Source organism: Silurus aristotelis (assembly GCF_946808225.1).
Source record: "Silurus aristotelis genome assembly, chromosome: 1".
NCBI lineage: Eukaryota > Metazoa > Chordata > Actinopteri > Siluriformes > Siluridae > Silurus > Silurus aristotelis.
Window position 1 is genome coordinate 16,240,193 of NC_139574.1, and position 25,251 is coordinate 16,265,443.

General features: G+C 37.8%; 1 protein-coding gene across 7 annotated transcripts in view; it reads right to left on the reverse strand.

Moving 5' to 3' along the window:
• Positions 1-25,251, reverse strand: part of plecb (plectin b) — a 124,717-nt gene that overhangs the window by 93,439 nt on the left and 6,027 nt on the right. For 3 of the 7 annotated variants that reach the window (XM_083542867.1, XM_083542866.1, XM_083542864.1), the window contains exon 1: positions 14,039-14,303. The exons of the other annotated variants lie outside the window; for them this stretch is intronic. In XM_083542867.1, coding sequence (XP_083398993.1) covers positions 14,039-14,129 — 91 coding nt within the window. In that variant the 5' untranslated portion in view covers positions 14,130-14,303. Of the gene's footprint in view, positions 1-14,038; positions 14,304-25,251 lie in introns of those variants that run through there. 7 annotated transcript variants of the gene reach the window in all.

Below are 25,251 nucleotides of genomic sequence, written 5' to 3' on the forward strand. Positions count from 1 at the left end.
CTGCCATTATGAATGTTCATAAATTAATTATTTAAAGTATTTATTTAAATCATAATAATGCATAATGCATAAAGTGATGCAGCTTTATCACTGTAATCAAATATGTTGAAAAGTCATTTCATACAGGATAAAAAAAAGAAAATACCCACAGGAGATACACATTAGTTGCAAGCATATAGCTAATAATATCACTGGCCTACCCAGAGAGCATAAGGCTCTGGGAATACCCACATATTGCTGCAGAGAATAGAACTGTGGCTCATTTGACCATCACTGAATGTGTGTGCAGGCTATGACACTCTTGCATGATGAGTAAAACTCCATATTCTCCCAGTGGACCACACTTGCAGTCTGTGTTATCTCTAATTATGGGTAAGTTTGCACACCCATATCATCTCAGCAGATTATTACTCAGCACACAGATTTAAATCACATTCAGGACTACACGATTAGGTTTCAGCTGTCCAACTGAATTCAGCTGTTGATGCCATCATAAAAAACAAACTTGCATTCAAGGCATTGATGATGACATAAAGCAGCAAATTGTATAATATTCATTCACATACTCATTTTCAGCAACAGCTTTATCCTGAGCCTATTCTAGTAATACATGGCACTAACTGCCAGTCCATTACAAGGAACCACTCACACTTTTTCACTCATATGGCAATTTAACCTGGCCAAGATGCCTACCTGCATGTTTTTGGACTGAAGGACCCCATAAAAACTTGAGAAACTCCTTCTGATACTTACTAAATTGAATTACTGTACCTTTGCATTTTTAATAACTGGCTCATTCTTCACTTTTTATTCAAAGCAATTAGTACATTTCAGTATGTCTGGTCAGAAGAGTATCTCTACAGTTCATCTTTACACTCTTTTTTTTGTTTAAACAAGAATCATATCACCTTTTGTAGCAGATATTCTGTGGTAGAAAATCACATTAGCTTTCTTAGTTTTCACAAACATTCATATATACTGTACAGTAAAAATCAGCCATAGCATTAAAAACCACTGCCTAATATTGTGTAGGTCCCCCTGTATCATCAAAACTACAATGTACAGACTTCACCTATGAAGGTGTGCTTTAGTATGTGCCATTACGATGTAAGCACTAGCAGTAAGTCATGTAAGCTGAGAGTTGGGGTCTCAATGGATTATTTAATATCCCCCATCTTGCTTGATTAGTGAAAACCCAAATGACAAATATTATATAATATATATATATATATATATATATATATATATATATATATATATATATATATATATATATATATATATATATATACATACACACACACAACACAGTATATAGTATATGGTGTATTCTCTGTTCAAAGTGTGATGCTGGTCGAATGAGCACCATGAACTGTCTTTGAGAAAAAAATACTTATAACCACTCAGTGTTTAGGAGATTTACAGTCACTAGTTAATCATTAATGGTCAGATAGTAAAAGGTCACGATTCAGTAGTTGCTTATCTGGTCCTCTGTATGCATGGATTTTTATGTAGCAACTCTTTTTAGTTGTATTTCCCTGATTTAGGGTCTGAAAAACATTTAATAGTTGTGGAGTTGTTGTTGATTGTGAATGGCCTAACACTACATAAAATACCCCCTAAAAACCACTACTTCATTGTCTGCATTATATTCTCTACATTTTTATGAATAGTACAGAAACTGAATATCCAGGACGTGCAAATGAAAAGTGAAAGCACTACTGTCAAGCGCCTTTAAAAGTTAAAATCTCAATTAAAATAAGAAATATTAAAGAATTATCATTCATAAAACAAACTAATTTATAAAAAAAAAAAAAAGTATGTTTCAAGAATATTTTTACAAATGCTAAGTGTCTTTGTGTGTCTAATGTAAGCTGGAGGTACATTTCGTAGTTCAGGCACATAGGAATAGAAAGCCTTTTAACCTATAGATTGTAAATTAGTCTGAGGAAAGACTTTTCAGTAACTGGTCAAACAGGTAATGTGTGTTAATGTGTATGAAATATCTGGAGACAAAGAGCACCGGAGATGTGACACGTTCAAAACAAGACAGGATGACCAAAAAAAAAATGCCATAAACCATAAATGTATCTTCAAGTGAATGTAAATTTGCTTAGAAGCATATTTATTTAATCTCTATTCTCAATCCTTAAAGACCACTAGTCCCTATAGTTACACTGCTCCTATAAAGCAGCCACAGGATGTGACATTTGACACAGAAGAGGTCAAATCAGTTTTTCCATTCACAGTATAGGGCTTACATCCAGGCAACTGCGTCAGAGGGGCATGAGCAGGCTCACTGTGGTAGAATAAAAATAGCAATATACTAATAAGATTTAACTCAACACTTATTAAAGTTATTAAACAGTTCAGACCTGCACGATGACTCACTTTCTCTGATAACTTCCTCTTTCCAGTTTTTGTAAGATTTTCAGTTCAGATAGAGGTTAAACTATGGCTACTACAGGACGTACCAAATTAGCAGGTCCCATAGGACTGAACAGAAGAAATAAACATCTGTGATTGCAAATGTGATTGCAAAGTGGGAATGGGAGAGCAGGGCACAACATCAACAAAGGGTAAGGACAAAACCATGGCGCCAGGCCAGCTGTATTTACAATCTAATCTCCACCTTACCATTGTCATTTACACCATCCTTACACTGTAAAAGCTATCATTTGTATCTTGAATTTATGCTATGTTGTTCTGCAATCGACCGTAAAAGTGGCAACCTCAGAAGAATGAACAATTTCAATCATCTAAATGAGTGAGCCAGAAACTCGCTCAAGCTTACTTCAAGTCTAAATATGGATAACTCTCCATTATACATCCTTTACATAACAGTTATGCTGTGAGAGACATCAATGCAAAATCCTTCCTGACTGATGGCCTTTATCCTACTGAAACATTCCCATCCTGATGGAAGTGGTCTCTTCCAACATGGCAATGCCACTAAACATAAGCCACAAATGTTCAATGAATGGTTTGATAATTATGAACATGATGTGAACCACATAATCTAGCCTTCACAGTCGAAGAATCGCAACCCAGTTGAACAACAATGGGAGATTCTCCACCACTATCAAATAACCAATTGAGGTAAGAATAGGGTTGATACATCTGTAGAACCACTGCAATCTTGCTGGGGGTTCAGGGTGGTCCCACACCTTAGTAACACTATTATTCTGTTGAACCTTTAATATACTAAATACATAGTTTCAAATACATTTCTCATTCACTGAAGTTCCTATACAGGAAGCCCATATACAGGTAATTTGGAACAGCAAATTGAGCTATTAATGAGGAGATTGCCCAGATGACCACATATGGCTTTTTAAACTGAGTCTCTTTTTTAACAATTTGCTTTCTTAGTGTACAGACTGAGCAGTATGTCCAGGTAATCAGAAAAATGACCCTACCATGTAAATCTGACCCTGAATTATAAGCTCACATGAAAAAGTCAAAGTCATTGCTTAGAACTGTTAACAGAGCAGAATGTAACAAACAGGCAAGTGAAGGTCTCCAGACTTGACTTCAGGGAATAAACTGTGTGCCTGTGCCTGTAGCATCAGTGTAACTCGAAGTGTGCTTATTATCAGGAGAGTTGTGTGCGTGCACTGAACAGCAGCTGATGGATGACCTGAAGTGACATTCTGGGACACACAACTCAATCACACCAGCTCGAGATGCGTGACGAGCCACTGTGCCGCAGTAAGCTAGTCTTTTCTGCTTTTTTATGTGGCTAGGCCTCTTTTGTGAGAGTTAAACATCTCCCATCCGATTCTGACAGTACAAAATACATTTAGAACAACAGCACATAGTCATCTAGCACATTGTAACAGCAACCTCAGCAATGTGAGTACTAAACCAAAGATAGTAAGAGCTAGAAAGCTCTAGAAAGTTTCTATTTTGGTACAGGATATAATTTTTTGTTACAAACATGATCAGGAATGTTCTCATTAAGTATCATTACGAATCTTTTACATGTGTAGAATTTGAATAAAAAAAAAACTTCACATGCTTTTTGTCATGGTTCTTTTACCACAGTTTTTTTTTTCACAGCAGATAAAGATATATGACCCTGAATCAACCCAAAATATAAGAAGTGAAACAGAAAGATTATGCATTATGAGAGGCGTAGTGCAGAATTTCAGTGCAGGACACTGAAATGACCCACAGAATGCAAACTGAGCAAAAAAACAGAGATACAGTATAGCACTAAGCTCGGATATCAGAACTAATACACTGTTATACATGAAAAGCTTTTCAGCTAATCTATATATATAAAGCTCAAATACCACTGACTGACTCACTCACAAATCATGAAATCTCAAAAACCACTGAACGGATTGCAATGAAATTTGGAACATACCTTCCTCTTGGGTCTTAGGTGCTCATTAAGAAAGGGTTTTGAAAAATTCGCCCTGGATCGCGGCTAACTCGCGAAAAACGCGATTTCTCACGCATTGTAAATTCTTCGAAATAACATTACGGATCCTAATGAAACTTACTACATTGTTCCTTATTAGATGTTAGATGCACGATAAAAATTAATTTCAAAGTAGTTTGCCCTGTATCGGTACTACAAAGGGGTAGTACGTTATTTGTTGACGTTACGTTCTGATCTCTGATCATCCGGTCCTGCTCAGTGCTTACTGCTTATTGCCATATTGCTTAGCGTTCTGCCTTCCGTAGCGAAGCACGGGTACTTTCCGCTAGTTGTTTATATAATTATTATATTCCATGCCATATTTCCCAGAAATGAATAAAATGTATTAGGTGACACTTTAAGAGTTACACACCCTTTATTTCTTTTTTTGCTTTTTGGTGTTTTTGAAGTTTATTAGTGAAACCAAAGCAAATGGCAAACAAACCAACAGTAAAGATTTCAATCTAATTCAAATTAACTAGTATGAATGCCCCCCTCACATAGTTTGGTGAAGCTTGATTGTATCAATTCTACAGCTTTCAATATTATGTTACTGTTGACTGCTTTAAAAACTAATAATTTTCACACAGGATAAATAATTGTCATCGACGGATGTCCATTTGTCGATTTAAAATGTCATATTTACATATTTCAAGAGTAAAAAAAAAAGAAATGCCCATTTGGATATATTACTTTTACTCTTCTATTGTAAAGTGTAAATTGAAATCAACACTCAATAAAACTCTAGTTGTTTTTGTGACTGAATCTGCAGTGGTTTATTGGCATGTAATCCACTGTGTAGGGTCTATAGCAGTACTACAGTCTATGGTGACAGTATCTGTAGTAAATAAAAAAGATTTTGTTATCTGTATCATCATAAAAATAATTGTCAAACGCAATAAAACAATTTTAAAATACTTAAAAAACTTTTGTATTATTTCACTAAAATGCATTGACATTTTTCAGAATTCATCTAAGAATCCTCATTCACAAATCATCCTTCCTCTTGTCCAAAAATCATTTTGAGGTGATCAATATCAAGTTTTGTTTTTCTGTAACAAAGTCATCTTTATACCATTTGATGGCCTCTTCATCGGAATATGCTCAACTTCCATTTAGCTCATCTTAAAAAAATGCCATAAGGCCTCTCACTGTTCAATTAATCCTGTTCGCCAAACCACATAGAACATTTTGCCAAATGTCAGTTAAAGACTTTATATAACTGGACAATTGAAAGCCTTCCATCCTGCCAGTGACTGATGCAATGGTCAGTAACAGCAGTCAGTGTTAAAGACAGATGCCACAAAGACAGGATCAACCTTTATTTATTTAAACATGTATGAGCAAAGAAAACCTAAATATAGCAATAGAAATGCCCTTACATGTTAATACAGAAGGACCGGGAGAGTGTGGGGGAGAGAAAGAGACGTAGTGTGTTGATTTTTAACGACTAGTGGGTGGGTAGGCCACAGGGCTACAGCTGGGAACTGGAAAGTAGGGAATGTTCTGACCAGCAGAGGTGGTGATTCCCAACACAGTCCTACTGTTCCATATCCACATCCTTTACACATGTGTCCCCAGTGCAATAAGAAAGCCTGAGATCAATGTGAGAGAATTAAAAACTGCATTTCAGTGTTTGGAAACAGATGTGTGTGTGTCTGTGGACCTCCTTCACTACGCAATAGGCCGCACATTCCACTAGTATGTTATGTTAATGTCTTACAAGCTTGGAAAAAGTCAGAGCAGACACAGACCATCCTCCCACAGGCACGCAGGGGCAAAGTGAAGCAGCCATCCTCTCACAGAGCTTCTTTGTGTCATTCTGTATGTGAACACTGAAAGCACATATGCTACCTTCTCTGAGAAACACAGCACATTTACACACATACTGCTTTAAACACCTGCCCCATAATAAATCCTTGTAAAAAAAAAAAAAGTCACAGAATTTCCAAATTCTCACCTATACCACAAAGCAAGCTCCATGAAGATATGGTTTACATGGGTTGGAGTGTAAGACCTTGAGTGGCCTGCTATAGAGTTCAGACTTCGAACCCTTTTGAACACTAGCAGGCCTCCTCACATTACTGTGACTGGCTGAATGAGCACAAATCTCCACAACCACCCAATCTTTTCAGGATTTAGAAGTTAAACTTGCATTCAGACTTCCTCCATGATTATTTATTGTTTATATCTTGCGTAAAAGTGCAAGCATGAAAGATGGTGCATTTTGCAAAGTCAATAGGGTGAACAATACCAAAGCAGATGAGTGGAGCTCCAAGTCAAAGTGCTTGAATAGACTGATATACTTTATAAAAACCTGCTATCTAAAGGAAGCAGAGGCAGTGAGCATGGAAAAAGCAGCCGCTCGAGGATAATGTTGGGTAGGAAAACAGAACAGTTCAATCGGTACAGCAGGCTAAGCGTGTAAGATACAAGTAATGTTGAAATCTTTAGCTTATCTAAACCTTCCTGTAGCAAAGGCATAGCTTGAAAGCAGATGTAACACTGTAGAATTACAAATACATGAAAATATGTTTTAATTACTCATGCTTTCCTACGATTAGATTAACATATTACATTGCTTAGCAAAACATCAACAGAAATGAGAGAAATAAAAATGCACAACTAGTCACACATACACAAACACACAAACATTTTTCGGGAGTATGGAATTAATATCACAGTAGCAGCTTATCATCACACCCTCATTCACAGAGGGATTAAATATAAAAGTATGAGGGAGTCTCCTGACAGAAATTCCTAATAAGGGCATTAAAATCCAAGCCACTGCTCTTCCAGAAGTGGGCTTTGAGAGAGAATAATCACTGAGGATAATGAGCAGTAGCACACAAACACCTTTAAAATTTATATTCACTACATTGAATTTACAGCCAATTTAATAAAGTATTTTGTTTTCAAAGTAAGATGCAACACGATACACTACAAAACAGCTGTTCAAGAAGCCTAATATTAAGCAGCGGAATGAGTAGCAGAAACATCTTTACTAATATAAGTTACCAAAGTAGCAGATACACAGTCATTCTGATAAAGCAGTAGCTATAGCAACAGTCACAAATTTCTTAACAATGAATCATGTTCTTATTCATGGTTTTAAATCGGCCTGAAATGCTGTCTCGGGTTCAAATCTCAACCTAGAGTGAATCCCAACAATCCACGGTTATGATCTCAACTCAGTGTGAGATCCATCAGTCTTGAGCCTTGAGCTCAAATCAGTGCAGAGGTCATGAATTCCAGCCTTGATCTTAACTCACTGTGGGTCTCTTATTGGGAGTCAGTAGCCCTACCCATGATCTCAACTCATCATCTCAAATCAGCCATGTTCTAACCTGCATGTAAAACTCAGCAATCCATAGCTTTGATCTCCACTCATCTTAGGAGCCACTGAACCCTGACCTTGGGATTAATAAACTTAGCCTTGTTCTTAGCCCCCCTGGATTGGGGGCTCTGGTTTCAAAACTAAGACTAGGTAAACACAAATTTCCACACACATCATTAGAATTAAACAAAAAGATATCTGAATTGTGTTGTGAAAGAAAAGTGAGAGGGGGAGAATTTCTTGTATTGTTTGTAATGCAATGTGCTCCTTAAACCACATTCGCAGTAATTCTGTCATGCTACTGTCTAAAGATTAAAGGTCAGTGAAAACAGATGGGTACTGAAAAATCGGTAGTGCATTCCAAAAATGGTTGACCATTTGTGTACACATACACCATTGACCTTTTAAAGTACAGGTGGGAATGATTGAAAATTCCACATTCCACCCCCGCAAACATTAGTATTTTATCTCTGTACCATTTCCAGAGATCAATAGGATAGCATTTCTGACATACCAGTGTAAAGACTGTGTTTAAAAGACAATTCCAGCCAGTTAACAGTGTTGCTTGTGCTCTATATAGTTGATAATTTGATTAATATGAATTGATATCGATGCCTTCAAACTTTGAACAAAAAAAAATAGACAAGAAACAAAATCACGGATCACTCAAAACTGTTGTAAGAATTGGGGAAATGTCACCTTTTTGCTATAACCAGTTGCTTGCTAGTTATAACACAGGATGTGCTGTTTTTATAAATCTAAAGGCATTTTGAATACACATGCACAGATAACTTCATCACTGTATTTGACACACTAAGAGGGAAACCAAAATAGGATCCACACCATGAGTGTACTAACATATGACTCAGTATGGCAATATGTGGTTTTGTATGTCCCCCCCAATCAGTATACCAAGTATCCAAAGCGTTATCATAATAAAAACGTCATTGTCACAATCACATGTCAGATGTTTAGTTAACAGCATGCTGAATAACACTAGCGGCCTGGCTAAAACGCAAATCTTTCTGTTATGACGCTTTATGCTGTACAAGTGGTACAGTGTGTAGCAGAGTGAGATTTTAAGCTAGCACTTTTATTGTTTCATTATCTAAAAAAAACCTCAAATCTTTCTTAGTTTGTTAAGCACACAACAGTTGCTAAAACTGTACCACAAAAGTACCACAAATATCTATTTGACTTTTTGACTCTTTGTTTGCTAAAAGGATTTACACTGCCACTATGGTTGGTTGACGGGTCTGCCCCAGATCTCTAAATATCTCTTTAATTGACCATCCAAACAAGTCAAGGCTATATATATTTGGGTATTTTAAGCCCACATGGTGCAATGGGTCAGAAGGAAATGAAGAGGGAGCAATGTGGTGTACAGGAAAGAGTGTGGGGATTTCACACTGGTCATTCCCCAGAAGTATTAGCCAAGCGAGGCCTATATGCAGTACAGACTTCATTTGAAATGGAAGGAAATTATCTTACCAGCAGTCCCCAACCTTTTTTGCAAAACAGACCAGTTTAATGTCGCACAATGTTTTCAAGTCAAGTCAAGAAGCTTTTATTGTCATTTCAACCATATATCGCTGACAAATTACACAGTGAAATGAAACAACGTTCCTCCTGAACCCTGGTGCTACATACAACAACAATCAAAAAGAACAGAAAACACAGGGCGAAGGACTAGTAAGTGTCCTCGCCACATTTATGTGCAACCTGAGTCATAGACAAATGTGGCTGAGAGAATCCGATAAATATCCAAAATAAAACATTGTTTAGAATCAGATAATAAATAAACCGGAAAAATAACGTAAGTTATGTATTCTTTCTGTGCGGCCCATTACTAATTGACCCATGGAAGCCAACATATAAGAAATAAAGACAATGACAAAAAATGCAAACAACTTATGTATGTAACTAAGCCAATATATTTATGTTAAGTGCAATTTTTTTTATTATAAGACTGAAAAAAGTCATTTCTTAAAAAAATAAAAAAAAAAACAGTTATTGAAACTTTCCCTGAGAGAATATTTGATCAAACTGTTTTGCAGTTTAGAAATTTTGCTACTTAAAAAACAGGGAAAATGCAGTCTTTACTTTGGACCCCCTGCAGTATAAAGTAAACCTCAGACATTTAAACCGTGGTATGTAATGGTACTGATGTTTATCACAACAGACTTATATGCAAGTAAAGAATGTTCACCCTTCAAATGTTTTCCATTATCTGCAATCAGTAGCCAAGCAAAAAAAACATACAACAAAATGTGAACAATTAAGGAATCTAAACATGGTTGTGTAATCCAGCAGAGTTCTACTAATGATAGTTTACCAGTCATTAGTGGTACAAAAGCTGCACAAGATTACCATACCTATGTATCATTTGGGCATTTCTTTTTTTTTTTGGAGTATTATTGCAATTTAATACTTGTACTCATTAAATTAGACCTTCAAGTTACCCAGTTCAAGATGAAGGTCTCTTTTCTCATCTAGTCAATGGGTATGTGTTATATATATATCAACCAACAGGGCTCAGTTTAGCATGCGATCAGTTCAGTTTACCATCCAATAAATGTAATCAACATTCAGGAATCATGCCAATGTCATCATCAGTGACCTTCTCATGCTGCACAATGTAGTTAATGCCACAGCTATTCGCATGCATCTGAATATGGATAACGGAGAGCAGTGCTGGACTTGGGAACAAGCACCGAGTGACCTGCAAACTTTTAATATACTAAAGTAAGCAAAAAACAAAAATGGCTAAAAAACTTATACCAAAAAGGCTTCTGTACCTCACCAAAAAGTCATGAATATAACTTAAAATAAAAACACGAAGTGAATTCCACTAATTTCCTAACAAAACAGGAATATATTGAATTACTTTGCTATGTTTTTTTTTTCTTTCATCAATGATAAGTAGTCTATTTCCTTACTAAGTTAAGTAGCTGGCAAATTCAAATAAATTCTAGCTAATTATAAATATTGACACTATGTGACCTCACTGACCCTGCCACCTTAAAAAGTAATGGCGAACCCAAAAGTGTGAAAATATAATTATATATATATATATATATATATATATATATATATATATATATATATATATATATATATATATATATATATATATATATATATATATATATATATATATATATATGCCGCTCACTCGGACTGTCTACAGAAAATGCGAATCATTCATCATGCTGAAAACAACCGGGCATGAAAAAACGCACTTCACCTGTGTTTTGAGCTGCACGGCATCGGAAGAAAAGCTTCACCGATGGTGATTTTTAAACGCACAACGATGCCAAAAGAAAAACTCCCAAAGAAATTGTTGTGAAAGGAAGGAGGAAGACAGTGAACAATTACTTTCTTGGTAGGCTACTGTTTAGATACAAGCCGTGTAACAGACACTGTCTTTAGTTAAAGCCTGTTTAAAGTTCATTAGTTTCAGTGTAGACTGAAAGTTGCGGCTTATTTATGTTTAAAATAAAAATCTTTGTCAAATTCAGTGGGTGTGGCTTATATTTGGATGCGATTTATAGTCCGGAAATTACGGTATATTGTTTTCTTCGATTTTTCAACTTGTGCACTTTTTGTGAATTAAAAAACAGCATGTATGGTGGCGAGTTTTGCATTGCCAAGCACCACACACATTTTGTTCAAGATATTTTTATTGAAGTTATCGAAGAAGTTTATCCCTATATACAGTACAGTATACAGTACACAATACAGTATATATTACAACACCACAGTGCTATGTGTATGACAAGCAAACTTGCATAGACTGGATTTTGTTTTCAATTTTGTATAATTCAGCTTTCTTAAAAAAAATCATTATCAATTAATATTAATAATCATTAAGACAATTTACATTTTAAAGTAAATGAAATCATAATTCTGCAGTATGTTCCAGCTCCTGGCAGTCACTATAAGTTATAAGTAGGGCTGAACGATCAATTACGATATAATAATAAATAAATAAATATTTTTTAAACCCGCAGAGGCTTCAACACTCGGTCACGTGACATGCAAGAGTATAGAAGTCTGCAAAGGAGGCATCAAGTTGGCATGCTACACATGGAAAGGTGTAGCTCTGAGCCTGAGTCAGAAGACCAGATTAAACCTTAGCCTCATTGATTGGTCCAGTCCTGAAGCAGAGGAACTAATTAAAACCCGGTGTAACTTAAAGGTCTGAGTCAGAGGGTCTTATTAAACCCATAGGAGTGAGTCAAAGTGCTGCTCAAACTGACCATGTGAGGTGATGTGGATAAAAAAAAAAAAAGGAGATAGGGTTGAATGAAACAAAGATCAGCAGAGAGAATGGTGAAAAGGGATGGAAGATGAAATGTATTAACGTTAAGACAGTTGTTGTATAGATCCCGATAGAGACAAAAACAAGAATGGGTGAGAGAAACAGAAAGGGACGGCCTGTCAGACAGGGCCGGCTCATCAGTGGTGTGCCTTTATAAGGAAAACCGGTAGCAACTGTAAAAGGAGAGGGAGAAATGAAAGAGAGAAAAGAATGCCTCTTATGTAAACTCTTTATAATCTTCTCTATCAAACTTACCAACACACGGATTCACACCTCACAAACACACCACACAGAGTGCTACAGCGATTTAGCACAGACTCTGTTTGTCCCATGGAGGAAAAAAAAGTGGGCCGATATTTATAGAGATGACTCTTAACAATTTGTCTTCACCACCTTCGGCTACAAACCTGTACCCATAACAGCAGAGGCGTGCCGGTAAAGCCAAAGTAAGAATGAGAGGCAGAAAGCAAGAGCTAGCAAAAGAGAGAGAGAGAGAGAGAGAGAGAGAGAGAGAGAGAGAGAGAGAGAGAGAGAGAGAGAGAGAGAGAGAGAGAGAGAGAGAAAGATAATAATACAATGCAGGACTTTTACCCCATAACCTTCTCAACTATAAGTTCATCTTGTTCTGTTTCAATACCACAACTCTCCTAAATTACGACAATGAGATGAGCATACATTATACTTTTAAGAAGTTAAAAATCATACAGGTTGGACTGTAGTGGCTGCCATGGTGAGCTGAGCAAGTTTATGGCTAATTAGCAATAAAAGCTACAGTAGGAAGCCTTACAAAACAAATTATGAAAATAAGATGAAAATCTATCCTGCATTAAAAGCATTTGCAAGTAGGTTTACTAAAACAAACAGCCACTGTGCTGTTTAACTATACCTCGTGTGTGCCTGATCTTTACCTCACATGTACCGACAGTTCTGTGGCCTATTAGTAATTTACATAAAAATATTTTCCTTCTAAATTGAAAAAAAATGAAAAAACAGTATGCTCGAAACTTTCAGATGATGGAAGCCTTGGTGCAGTTTTGCAAGAGGTCTGTAAACACTACTTTTATTTGACCTTTTTCATTGGCAGGAGGCCTTTGTGTGTGGCCTTACTGACCAGGGAAGGTCGTTTCCACATTCAAATTATGTGAATAATACTTTCAGTGATGTGAATACTATGTTAGAGAAGAAAAATCTGGTTTACTTATCAGAATATGGACCTTTGTTGGAAAAGAAAGTAACTTTTACATGTACTGTGTTGTAGAGTAAAAGTTGTTTATCAGATCACATAGTCAGAGCTGCTGCTGTTGTATTCTATTATAAGCTAGATTTGAGTGTAAGAAATAAAGAAGAATCACCTGTGGTAATCACATGTGCACTACAGATGTGGTGGATTAGAAGATTAGGAGTGCAGAAATATCCCTTTAAACATTTTTATTCATTATTGAACTGGTAGTTCAGTGACTTCAACAGCAACAAAATACGTTGTACAGCACATCAAACAGAGTTCATGAAGAAAGCCTGCAGATACACAGGTGACATTGCGAACTGAAAAAATTGCTCACGTGGTAAATGTCAGATGTGAAATCATTCTTTAAATCTCTGGATCAACTTTACAAAAAAAAAAAAAAAAAAAAAAGGGGGGGGTGTGTGGAATAAACAAAGAAAGAAAGAAAGAAAAGAATTTTGTTTCTCTCTTTTCTTCCATAACAGCATCATAATTTTGGGTTAGAGCTGATTCCAGGTCCTATTTCAGTGAAAAGCACTCGGGTAAATCCTGATCCTTTCAGACCCATACTGATTTACTGAAATCTGACAGACTGACAGCCAACATGTGTGGCAATCAATACAGCCCTAAGCACCCAGCAGCCTGAGATCAAGCACATGTACCCCACACACACACACACACATACACACCTGTCATCACCTCCCCCCTGCTATGTATTCTCTTTACCTTTGTATTTCTCTCTGACGTTCTCGTAAGCTTGAATGAAGTCCTGTTCGTCTGCATTAGGTGGAAGGCAGATGGGTTCGTACATAGCCATGGCCAAGTCTCTTAGCACCTCTCAGTGTGTCTTGCCCTCTTTCTTCCCCTCTCACGCTGGTGTATGTGTGTGTGTGTGTGTGTGTGTGTGTGAGTGTGTGTGGGTCAGTACAGTTCCTCTGGCTGCTGAAAGAGCTCTAAACTTCATGCCCAAAGCAGTAGCAGTCACACCCCCACCCCTCCACTCCAGGCTGTGAAATAGCAGACTGCAGCAGAGTCCGCCTTTTAAAGACACACAAACCTCATGTCTGATGCCCCGAGGTGTTTCTGCTTTCATTTACAAACACACGCTACTTTAATACAGAGCTTTGATGAAAAATTTACCTGTGTGCTCTGTTTGGCAGATAATTTCAATGTTTAAAAAAAAAAAAAAAAAAAAAAACACACATTTTTAATAACAAGTACTGATGACAATCTAGTGAATACAGTTGGAAAAGGAAACATACACACCCACTTAAGCTCCAAATGCTCATTCTAATTAGGTGGTATTATAACATTAAACACTTTTTTTGCATTAAAACAATATCCCTGCATTTATTAGAATCAGAATCAGGTTTATTGGCCAAGTGTGTTGACACACACAAGGAATTTAGTTCCAGCTGTTTGTGACTCTCAAAAGTACAGACATACATAAAACCTATACATGACAAAACACACAAGACAAGACAAAAACAGACTATACAAGACAATACAGACAATGTGAGACAGTGTGGGTAATAAATAGGGATACAGATCAGTAATGTACATAAAGTGTGGGAGTGCATGGTAGTGCAAATAACAGTATTGTGTGTCAGGTATGATGGAGAGTTTACTATAAAACTTTGTACAGTATATAGCAGCCATAGTGTGTGTAACATATACAGATAATGTGATGACTGACAGTTCTGTGTGGTACTTAGATAGATATGAGCAGAGAATATAATTATGGTCAGTTGTTAGTGAGGGTGATTGCTTGGGGAAAAAAATAAAATAAAATTATATATATATATATATCACCTCTTTACAGTGAACTACATCAAACATGGAGCTTTTTTTAGATTGCCCTGATTGAACGTTACTCATGATGTGATCCATATATCGAAAATGAACCCCTTCTTACATTTCTTACATTTCCACAGATTCACTTAAAAAATGTATTAAAAAAAATAAATGTGATATAAATAAAATTATTAATTTGAATGTCATTATTTCGATTCGAATTTTTGGTTTGAAAAGAGGCAGATTTGGAGGACAGAGTAGTATGGAGACGGATAATCCGCTTTGGCGACCCCTAATGGAAGCAACCGAAAGTAGATGAATATTTCGATTCGAGCAATTACTGTTAATTGCAAAGTTATATCATCATATCGTTCAGACAAACGAGCAAATGTAAATGTAACATTCGCCCATCCAAATGAATAAATGTTTTTGCAAATGTAAACCCAATAACCTACAATATCCGTTGCATAGCGACTACACAAATAAACACTTCAGAAAGGTAAATACACTAATACTGGATAATTTAATCTGATATTTAAATGACAGTGAGGACATCTTTGCAGAATTTAAGCATGGTATTTAACAAATGATGCAACAGCAGCTCATCAATATGCATAACACAGGATGTTACTGTTCAGGAGAAAATTAGTGTGCACTGAAACGTAAACACAATTTGGGTTCATTGTTGTACGGTGGAAATCTTATGCCAGCTTCTACTTTGTTGTGTAAACGCACTGGGCCAGAGAAGTCTTTGTGCACAATGATGTGTCCCAAAATGTTTTCCTTCCTCCTTCCTAAATCTAAATAATTATTGCAGGCAGACATTAACACCTCGTCCATGAATTCCCAGCAGTGAAAGCAAAACTCCACTTTGTAGTAAATTCAGCGTCACTGCTTTGTCCTATTTCTCTTCTGGCACAAAAGCAGCTCAGACACTTTCCTGGAAGGAAATACAGTCAATTTCAAGAGTGGGGAAACAAATGAGCTCTTAACCCCAGATACAAGCTATATCTGGGCATGAATTGAAATTACGTTAATTGCCATAATAAGCAGATACTGGAAAATAAATCTAAATCCAAAAACTCAATCTATCTTAACGTGGCAGCAGAGCAGAAGAAAAGAGTATGAGTGACAGTATTTCCACTAATAAGAAAGACTTAATAGTGCATGCACATTTTCATACCTGTATGTTTACCCTCATTGTCAGAAAGCTTATAATTTTAAGAGGTTACATGATTAAGCATGTACAAATTCTGTTTGACCTATTCATGAGAGCCCGGTACAGCTATAGTAAGTTAAACTGAGCACGGAGTCGAGAAGCCGTAGTTAATCTAAGTGAGCCACAAGCCGAGAATGTCCTTCATGACACCCAGCCTTACATTCTTCCAGTCCACAACAGGTGGGTGTACTAGTAATGTTCCCTCACTAGTACACCCACAACAGGTGGGTGTACTAGTGAGGGAACATTACCCTAGGATTCAGTTACAAAGGGTGAAATGCATAGGAATAATAGAACGAGTGAGTGTGTGTGTGTGTGTGTGTGTGTGTGTGTGTGTGTGTGTCGGGGTGTTGCTGGTGTGTTGGGTGCTGGAAGAGGTGTGCATTCATGCATTATGTCAGGACACAGTTCCAGGCAAAACAGTCCTCAAACAAGATCTCAGCTAAATATTTCGGCTTCGTTGATGTAGTATCACATAACGCAGAGGAGTCTGAAATGAAATCATGAGTTGAACTTTAACGTCGTTATATATCTCTCTGGGACAAAAAAAAGATCCATGAAACTATCTGTGCTGTAGAGGAGATTGAAGATGAACCTTATTCCTATCTTTGTGTCTCTAGTCAATAAACCCTAAACCCTTACAGCAGCTGATAACAGACTGTAAGTGGTTTAGGCAGAATTTCCTAAAACTGGTGGGCGGGAAAGTAATAAAACTCAGCTGTCTAAATATCAATGTGAAAAATGGGGTGCTCAAATATGTATGAACATCTAATAATGGGTATGCCTTCGTGAAAAAAGAGAATGATTGAAATAGATGAAAAAGAGGGCCATGGAAATATCCAGAACATGAAAAAGAGGTACATTTGAATGAAGTGGATCCAGCAAGGCACAACATCAAACAACAGCGATCACAAACAGATACAAACAGTATAAAAACTATGCAGCACACCTCAACCTAAACATAACGTTATCCTCGGTAACCAAATCAATGTTTGCCTCTTGTTTGCCTCTTGTAGATACCTGACAAATGTCCCCAAAAGGTCAACATGGATATTCTTATCCATTGTTGAGACATTTTGTACCCAAGCACTATCCGTCCAAACACTAGAATAATCCAGAAAAAAATGCTTACATTCATGAAGTGTAGAAATGGCCCTGACAAACACATACAAGCCTTTTTCACAGTCAACTCAGAAAGCCTTGAAGTAATAAACCATCTTACAAAGTTCCAACAAACAAAGTCTTCATAATTGCTTGAAGAAAGATTAAAGCAGAACTTTAACACTGGAGCATTTTTCCCGCTAAAGCTAATTCCGTTTCTTTGGGAAAAACAAAATACACACCAGGTGAAACCACATGAAAAGGCAAACAACTTCCCTAAAGGCTGAATGCTAGTGATATGGATTTTTCCAAATGCTAAACAGATTGCCATGTTGTCCAAATTGTCTTTGCAGGCCTCTGATTTATACTGACATCCTGTGGCAGCAAGTGGAACAACATTTAAAAAAAAAACAGTAGTAAGTCAAGTGGCTTTTATTGTCATTTCTACTATACACAGTTGTACACGGTACACAGTAAAAACGAGACAACGTTCCTCTGGAACCCTGGTGCTACACTAAACAACATAGAGCTACAACACAACACAAAGCTACATAAAGTGCATCGAGTGCAACCTAGTACAAAGAGTGCAGACAAAAAACAGTACAGACAGACAGTGCAGACAGACAACACAAAAAAAAAAACAAATATAGCGCCGACCAGTGAACCTAAAATCTATACCCGGGAGTGAGTATAACCAGAACAATGTAGTGCAAAAAACAGCAGCAGTCAAGATGTGCAAAAGACAGCATGTAAACAGTATAATAAGGTGAAAAAAAGTAGGACTTATTATTGGACTTATATTGGACATTTCTGATACACGAAAGCCACTAAAATGAAACATTACTGAACATTTCCCCTCAAACAAATTGCAGGATGTATAAATAAACATATAAACTCCGCTGTTCTACTAAAACTCTGAATGACTAAGTGGTTCTATCTCACATTTTTCTAAAAAATATTTAAGGTCGATTTAAATGTTATACTATAATGTTTACAATTACATTCTTAATAATTTACTGTCAGAATATATAATAACTATCCAAAAAGCTAATTTTGCTTCAATTGCTGGCGTAAGCTATGGTATCGGGAAAGCTACTTATCTGCTAGTAAACCAGCTTGTACTGTGTGTGTTAGATTTAACATTTCAGTATCAGAATAGCAATTTTCATGGTCATAATCTCAGAACAGTAGCCTGATTTGTACAAATATACAACAACAACTACAATTATGTGCACTTACATTAGCAAAGGGTGAAAATTTGCTAAACGTGAAGGCTCTGTGGTTCGAAAGATTATAACCCAGGTTCATATGTAAAGGTTCTATAGGTTTTATATTCATAGACTTGCTGTTGGAGAAGGATTGTAATCCTTGTTAAGGTTTAAGAGAAAGAAAACATTTTGTGGCATGCTGTCACAATTCAACACCATTTCACAACAGATTGGATCATACCACAATTGTTTATCTTGCTGTGACAACATTCTTTATCATGTATTATCTTATATTTGACTCCATATATATTAAAGCATGCCAAATTGCGATACAACGGCCTATGCTGTAGCACAGGATGACAGTCTAATAACTTGCCAAGGGTCAAAACTTGATAGCAGGATAAATAAAAAGCTGTGCATTTAACTATAAGAAGCCTTGTCTTTAAACCCAAACCTCAAGATCTCTAATGTCTTGCACATCTTCTGCAATGTTGTGTTGCTGCAGTGGATGCAGCCCGGTGACATCACTGGCGTCTGCTGTCTGAAATGGCCATGCACTCAGAAGGCTATTAGCAGCTTCAATATCGACATGTCATATAGCACACCACCTTCCTCTTTATCTCTCTGCATCACTCAATATTCACTCAAAAAAATAAAAAATAAATTTAAAACACAGCTCGATCATACCAAAAACACACACAGTACGCGCAATACCAAGTCATGATTTGATGGGTTTGTACTAGTCCATAATAGGCCAATATAGGCATCACACCATGGCTCCTGATTAGTGAAACAATCAGTTGATCACAAGTTAGCAGATGTGGGTGGATATCGATTTCCTCCAAATGTATTACGGCATCCCCTGGCACTACATGAGCAGCAGGTCAAAAAAAGGTTTGTCAGTTGGCTGGCTTTGCCCTCATGGTTTGATAGTTGTTATGTCATAGGGGAAAAATGGAAGATGGGTGGAAATTGGTCATAACTTAATTTGGGAGAAAAAAAAAACATCACAAAGTGATTATCAGATGACCCTGAGGGATTGTATTATTCGAAACAATACCAGCTAAACCTGGTATATTTATCTGGGTGTGGTTACAGCAGATGATAAGGGTGAGTCGGGTTGATTACATTCACAGCATTTGGCAGACGCCCTTATCCAGAGCGACCTACAATTTTCTGAGCAGATTAGGGTTAAGGGCCTTGCTCAAGAGCCCAGCAGCAGCATCTTAGTAAAGGTGGGATTTGAACACATGACCTTCTGATGAGAAGGCCAAAATCTTAACCACTGAGCTATTCAATTCAATTCAATTCATTTTTATTTGTATAGCGCTTTTAACAATGAACATTGTCTCAAAGCAGCTTTACACAGATAATGCGGTGATTAAAAATGAATATGTTCTTTATGAGTAAGTTTGTCCCTGATGAGCAAGCCGGTGGCGACTGGCGACTGTGGCAAGGAAAAACTCCCCGAGATGGCATAAGGAAGAACATTTGAGAGGAACCAGACTCAAGAGGGAACCCATCCTCATCTGGGTTACACCGAATGTCCATTTGTGGCGGGTATACAATGTTGCGGGGTGCAGTGATGATGATCAAAAGCGAAGTGTATTTCTGAGTCAGTGTAGGAGACTGTTGACATCAACTACAGTCCAATCCAGGCAGGCCTGGATGAAGTGGGAAGATCCACGGGGGGGAGAGGGGCAGGAACAGTGGTCACTGGAGCCTCAGGAGCATGTTTAACTCGACCGAGAGAGAGAGAGAGAGAGAGAGAGAGAGAGAGAGAGAGAGAGAGAGAAGAGGGTGACAGGAAGAGAAGGATATGGATTATTAAGTGTACCTATTGTTGCATGAGAGTTAAAGTCACTGTGCAGTTTGGACTCCGGCAAGACTCGCTATAGCAGCATAACTAAAAGGGAGAACCAGAAGGCAACACAGACATGAGGGATCTCTGGGATAAGAGACGGCCCACCACACCACCATCAACAAACCTGAGTGAACACGTGAATGTGAGGGGACGACAGCGTACAAATATCCCAGTTCACCAAACACTCTATATCAATGTTCCCTCCAGATCTGAGCCTTTACCTGAGAAAAAATCTACTGATTAAAGGCTTGACTGAATAAATATGTTTTCAACCCCGACTTGAACACTGAGACTGTGTCTGAGTCCCAAACACTGGTTAGAAGGCTGTTCCATAACTGCGGGGCTTTATAAGAGAAAGATCTGCCCCCTGCTGTAATCTTCATTATTGGAGGAACCAACAGATAGCCTGCACCTTTTGATCTAAGTAGGCGTGGAGGATCATACTGGTACAGAAGTTCACTCAGATACGGTGGTGCGAGACCATTAAGTGCTTTATATGTCAGTAGTAGAATTTTATAATCAATGCGAGATTTGATTGGGAGCCAGTGTAGACTGATTAATACAGAGGTGATGTGGTCATATTTCCTAGATCTAGTGAGGACTCTTGCTGCTGCATTCTGAACTAACTGAAGCTTATTTATGCACCTACTCGCACACCCAGACAGTAAAGCGTTACAGTAGTCTAATCTAGAAGTAACAAAAGCATGAACTAGTTTTTCTGCATCCTGTAACGACATCATATTTCTAATTTTAGCAATATTTCTAAGGTGAAAGAAGGCAATCCTGGTAATATTATTCACGTGAGCCTCAAAGGAAAGACTCGAGTCAATAATCACACCAAGATCTTTGACAGCCGTACACGCTGAAACAGAAACACCATCCAGAGATGTTAGGTAATCGGAAAAGTTTGCTTCTAGCTGCATGTGGTCCTAGTAAAAGTACTTCCGTTAAATCTGAGTTTAGCAGAAGAAAGTTATCGAGCATCCACTGTCTAATGTCCTTTACACATTTTTCAACATTGTTAAGCTGATCTCTCTCATCTGGCTTTGCTGAAATATACAGCTGTGTATCATCAGCATAGCAATGGAATCTAATACCATGTTTATGAATAATTTCTCCAAGAGGCAGCATATATAAAGAGAAAAGCAGAGGGCCTAAGACAGATCCTTGAGGAACACCAAACTTTACCTCAGAGAGTGTGGAGAACTCACCATTAACATCAACAAACTGATAGCGATCAGTCAAATAAGACCTGAGCCAAGAGAGAGCTGTTCCCTTTATTCCAACAACGTTCTCAAGTCTAGCAAGTAGTATAGTGTGATCAATGGTGTCAAAAGCTGCACTAAGGTCGAGCAAAACAAGTAAGGAGACAAAACCCTGATCAGAGGCTAATAACAGGTCATTTACCACCTTAACTAGCGCCGTCTCTGTGCTATGATGAGGCCGAAATCCTGACTGATACATTTCAAAAATATTATTCATAAGTAGGTGTGAGCATAACTGCTGTGCTACAACCTTTTCCAAAATTTTGGCTATGAAGGGGAGATTTGATATTGGTCTGTAGTTGGACAGCTGACATGGGTCAAGGTCAGGTTTCTTAATTAGGGGGTGGATAACTGCCAGTTTGAAGGATTTTGGTACAAAACCAGTGCTAATGGAAGAGTTTATTATTTTTAAAACAGGTTCAATTACCTCTGAAATGATCTGTTTAAAGAAACTTGTAGGCAAGGGATCGAGAATGCAGGTTGATGATTTTGATGAGGAAATTAATGAAATTAAGTCATTCTCGTGAATAGGAGTAAAACTTTGAAATTGATTGTCTGTTATAATTACACTGCTGTCTACAGGGTTACTTGTAAAATAATTTGGCTTTATATTAACCGTCTGGATTTTTTGCCTGATGTTTTCAATTTTATTATTAAAAAAGTTCATGAAATCATTAGTACCTAATGATGGTGTGCATGTGAGTGCAGTGCTTTTATTCCCTGTTAATTTTGCTACCGTGCTGAATAAAAATCTAGGATTATGCTTGTTATTTTCTATTAGGGTGGAGAAATATGCTGATCTAGCAGCACTAAGAGATTTTCTATAAATTAGGAGGCTCCCCTTCCATGCTATTTGAAATACTGTTAATTTTGTTTGACGCCATTTACGTTCTAATTTTCGAGTGGTCTGTTTTAAGGTGCGTGTATGATCATTATACCACTGTGCTAATTTTTTCTCCCTGATCATTTTGGTCTTAAGGGGAGCTACATCATCTAGGGTATAACGTAATGTTGATTCTAGGTGTTTAGTGGCCCAGTCGAGCTCTGCAGGGTCAGACGGAGATCTATCTAATATCGTAATTTCTGGAAGATTGTTAATAAAACGCGCTGCTGTAGCTGACGTGAAAGTACGCTTAACACGATAACGTGGTGAAGTAGTAATGCAATGACTGAGGCAAATTTTAAAAGAGATGAGATAATGGTCTGAAATAGCTTCAGACTGTGGAATTATGACTACGTTTTTTATTTTTAATCCAAATGTTAACAACAAATCGAGAGTGTGTCCACCACTATGAGTGGGTCCTATAACATTCTGATTAATTCCAACTGAATCTAGAATGGACACAACAGCTGCTCTTAAGGAGTCTTCCCGATGATAAAAATGAATGTTAAAATCACCAACAATTAATGCTTTGTCTAGAGAAGTAACTAAATTTGTGATGAAATCTGCAAATTCTATGAGAAAATCAGAGTAGGGCCCTGGGGGTCTATAAATAATAATGAGTGGAATTGTCTGACTGGACCTGCTTTCGGACACTGAATATTTTATGCTGGTGTAAAGAACTTCAAATGTTTTACATTTGTGTTTAGTCTTTTGTGTGACGTTTAGATTATTATTATAAATAGCTGCGACTCCGCCTCCTCTGCCATTTAGACGGGGTTGGTGTATGTAACTATACCCAGGAGGACTCGCTTCATTTAATGCTAAATATTTATTTGGTTTAATCCATGTTTCTGTCAAACACATTATTTTAAACTCCTGGTTGGTAATAATTTCGTTTACATTAAGCGCTTTAGACGTGAGAGATCTAATATTCAGCAATCCTATCTTTAGATCAGAGGTGCTGGCTGTGCGTTCAGTCCTATTTAATTTTATGTTAATCAGGTTACTAAAACAGACTTTCTGAGAATTCCTATATTTTGGTTTCGCTCGGGGGACAGACACAGTCTCAATTTGGTGGATCCTGAGTAACGACTCTGTGCAGCTAGCAGACGGTCGGTTTAGCCTGTCTGTCTGCTCCCTGGCCTTGGCTCTAGACAGTCACTTGTTAACTAGTGCTGTTCTGAGACTATGACCTATACTACAAGAAATGAGCGCAGCACCTTCCCGAGTGGGATGGACACCGTCCCGCCCTAACAGGCCAGCCTTGCCCTCAAAAATGCTCCAATTATTAATGAAGCCCACATTATTTTTGGAGCACCACTCGGACATCCAGCAGTTCAGCGACCATAACCTGCTGTAGGCTACATCGCCACGTCGTATTGGGATGGGGCCAGAGCATATTACAGCATCGGACATTGCCTTCGCTAATTTACACACCTCTATAATATTACTCTTAGTAACCTCTGACTGTCGAAGGCGCATATCATTAGCTCCTGTGTGAAAAACTATCTTAGAGAACCTATGCTTTCCTAAGAATCTAAGCTGACCTGCTATGTCCGGCGCCCTGGCTCCCGGTATACACATGACCTGTGCTGCTGGTGCCCCTAAAGGTCTAGCTAATTTCACGTGCCTCAGAATGGAGTCTCCTAAAACCAGAGCTCTTTCAGGTTTCTCAGCGGGTGCTTCACTGAGGAGAGCAAACCTGTTGGACACGTGAAGCGGAGAGGAATGGTGCTCCCGTGGGCGAGCCTTGGCGTTAGCTTTGGCTTTGCGAGTATGCCGCCGAGTCGTCACCCATTCGCCCCGCTGTGAGGGCTCTAATGCCGGAGTCGGGGGAATATTAACTTCACCTAGGGCATCCAGACTTTCCCCTGCAGAACCTGGACTGCTCTCGCACTCACTTCTTCTCTCTAGACTCTGGATGCGCTCCTCTAATGCTAAGATCTTCTCCGTCAAAGAGCAAACTAGCTTACACTTCTTACAGATAAAATTATCGCTAACAACGGAGAGAGACTGACTAAACATGTCACACTTCACACACTGAATGAACTGGATGTTCGCCATAGCAGAGAAATTACGTACCCTTAATGTGGTTAATGTACTGTGTGTTCGTAGTTCTGGTGGAAATATCCTCCACGCACTGCTTTCAAATTCTCAAAAAAAACACTACACTTCCCCACCAGGGAAGGAATCTACCTGGTTAGAGTAAATACACACAGAAGGTTCTCTTTATTATGTCATTATTTTAAGTAAACTATTTTATGCAAATCACTAGGAAGCCATGGCAATAAGGTTGTGTGTTTTGGCAAAAATATTGTACCATGCTAACTAGGGATGAAACGATTCCTCTGGAAATTCATGTATTACGAATACAAAAAAATCAACGAGACAAATGGCTTTGTTTAGTCCATTTAACTACACACGGAGCACTGTGTTTCCCCGAGGACCCTTATTACTGACGCACCACCTGCAAAACTCTGAAGCGCTCTGGACAGGGAACACAGAGGACGCTGCAGATTTTTTAAAAATTATTTTTAAAATATTTTTGTCAGCATTTCTTTTCTTACTATCTTGTCAGTAACCTAATTGCTTGCATGTCAATGGG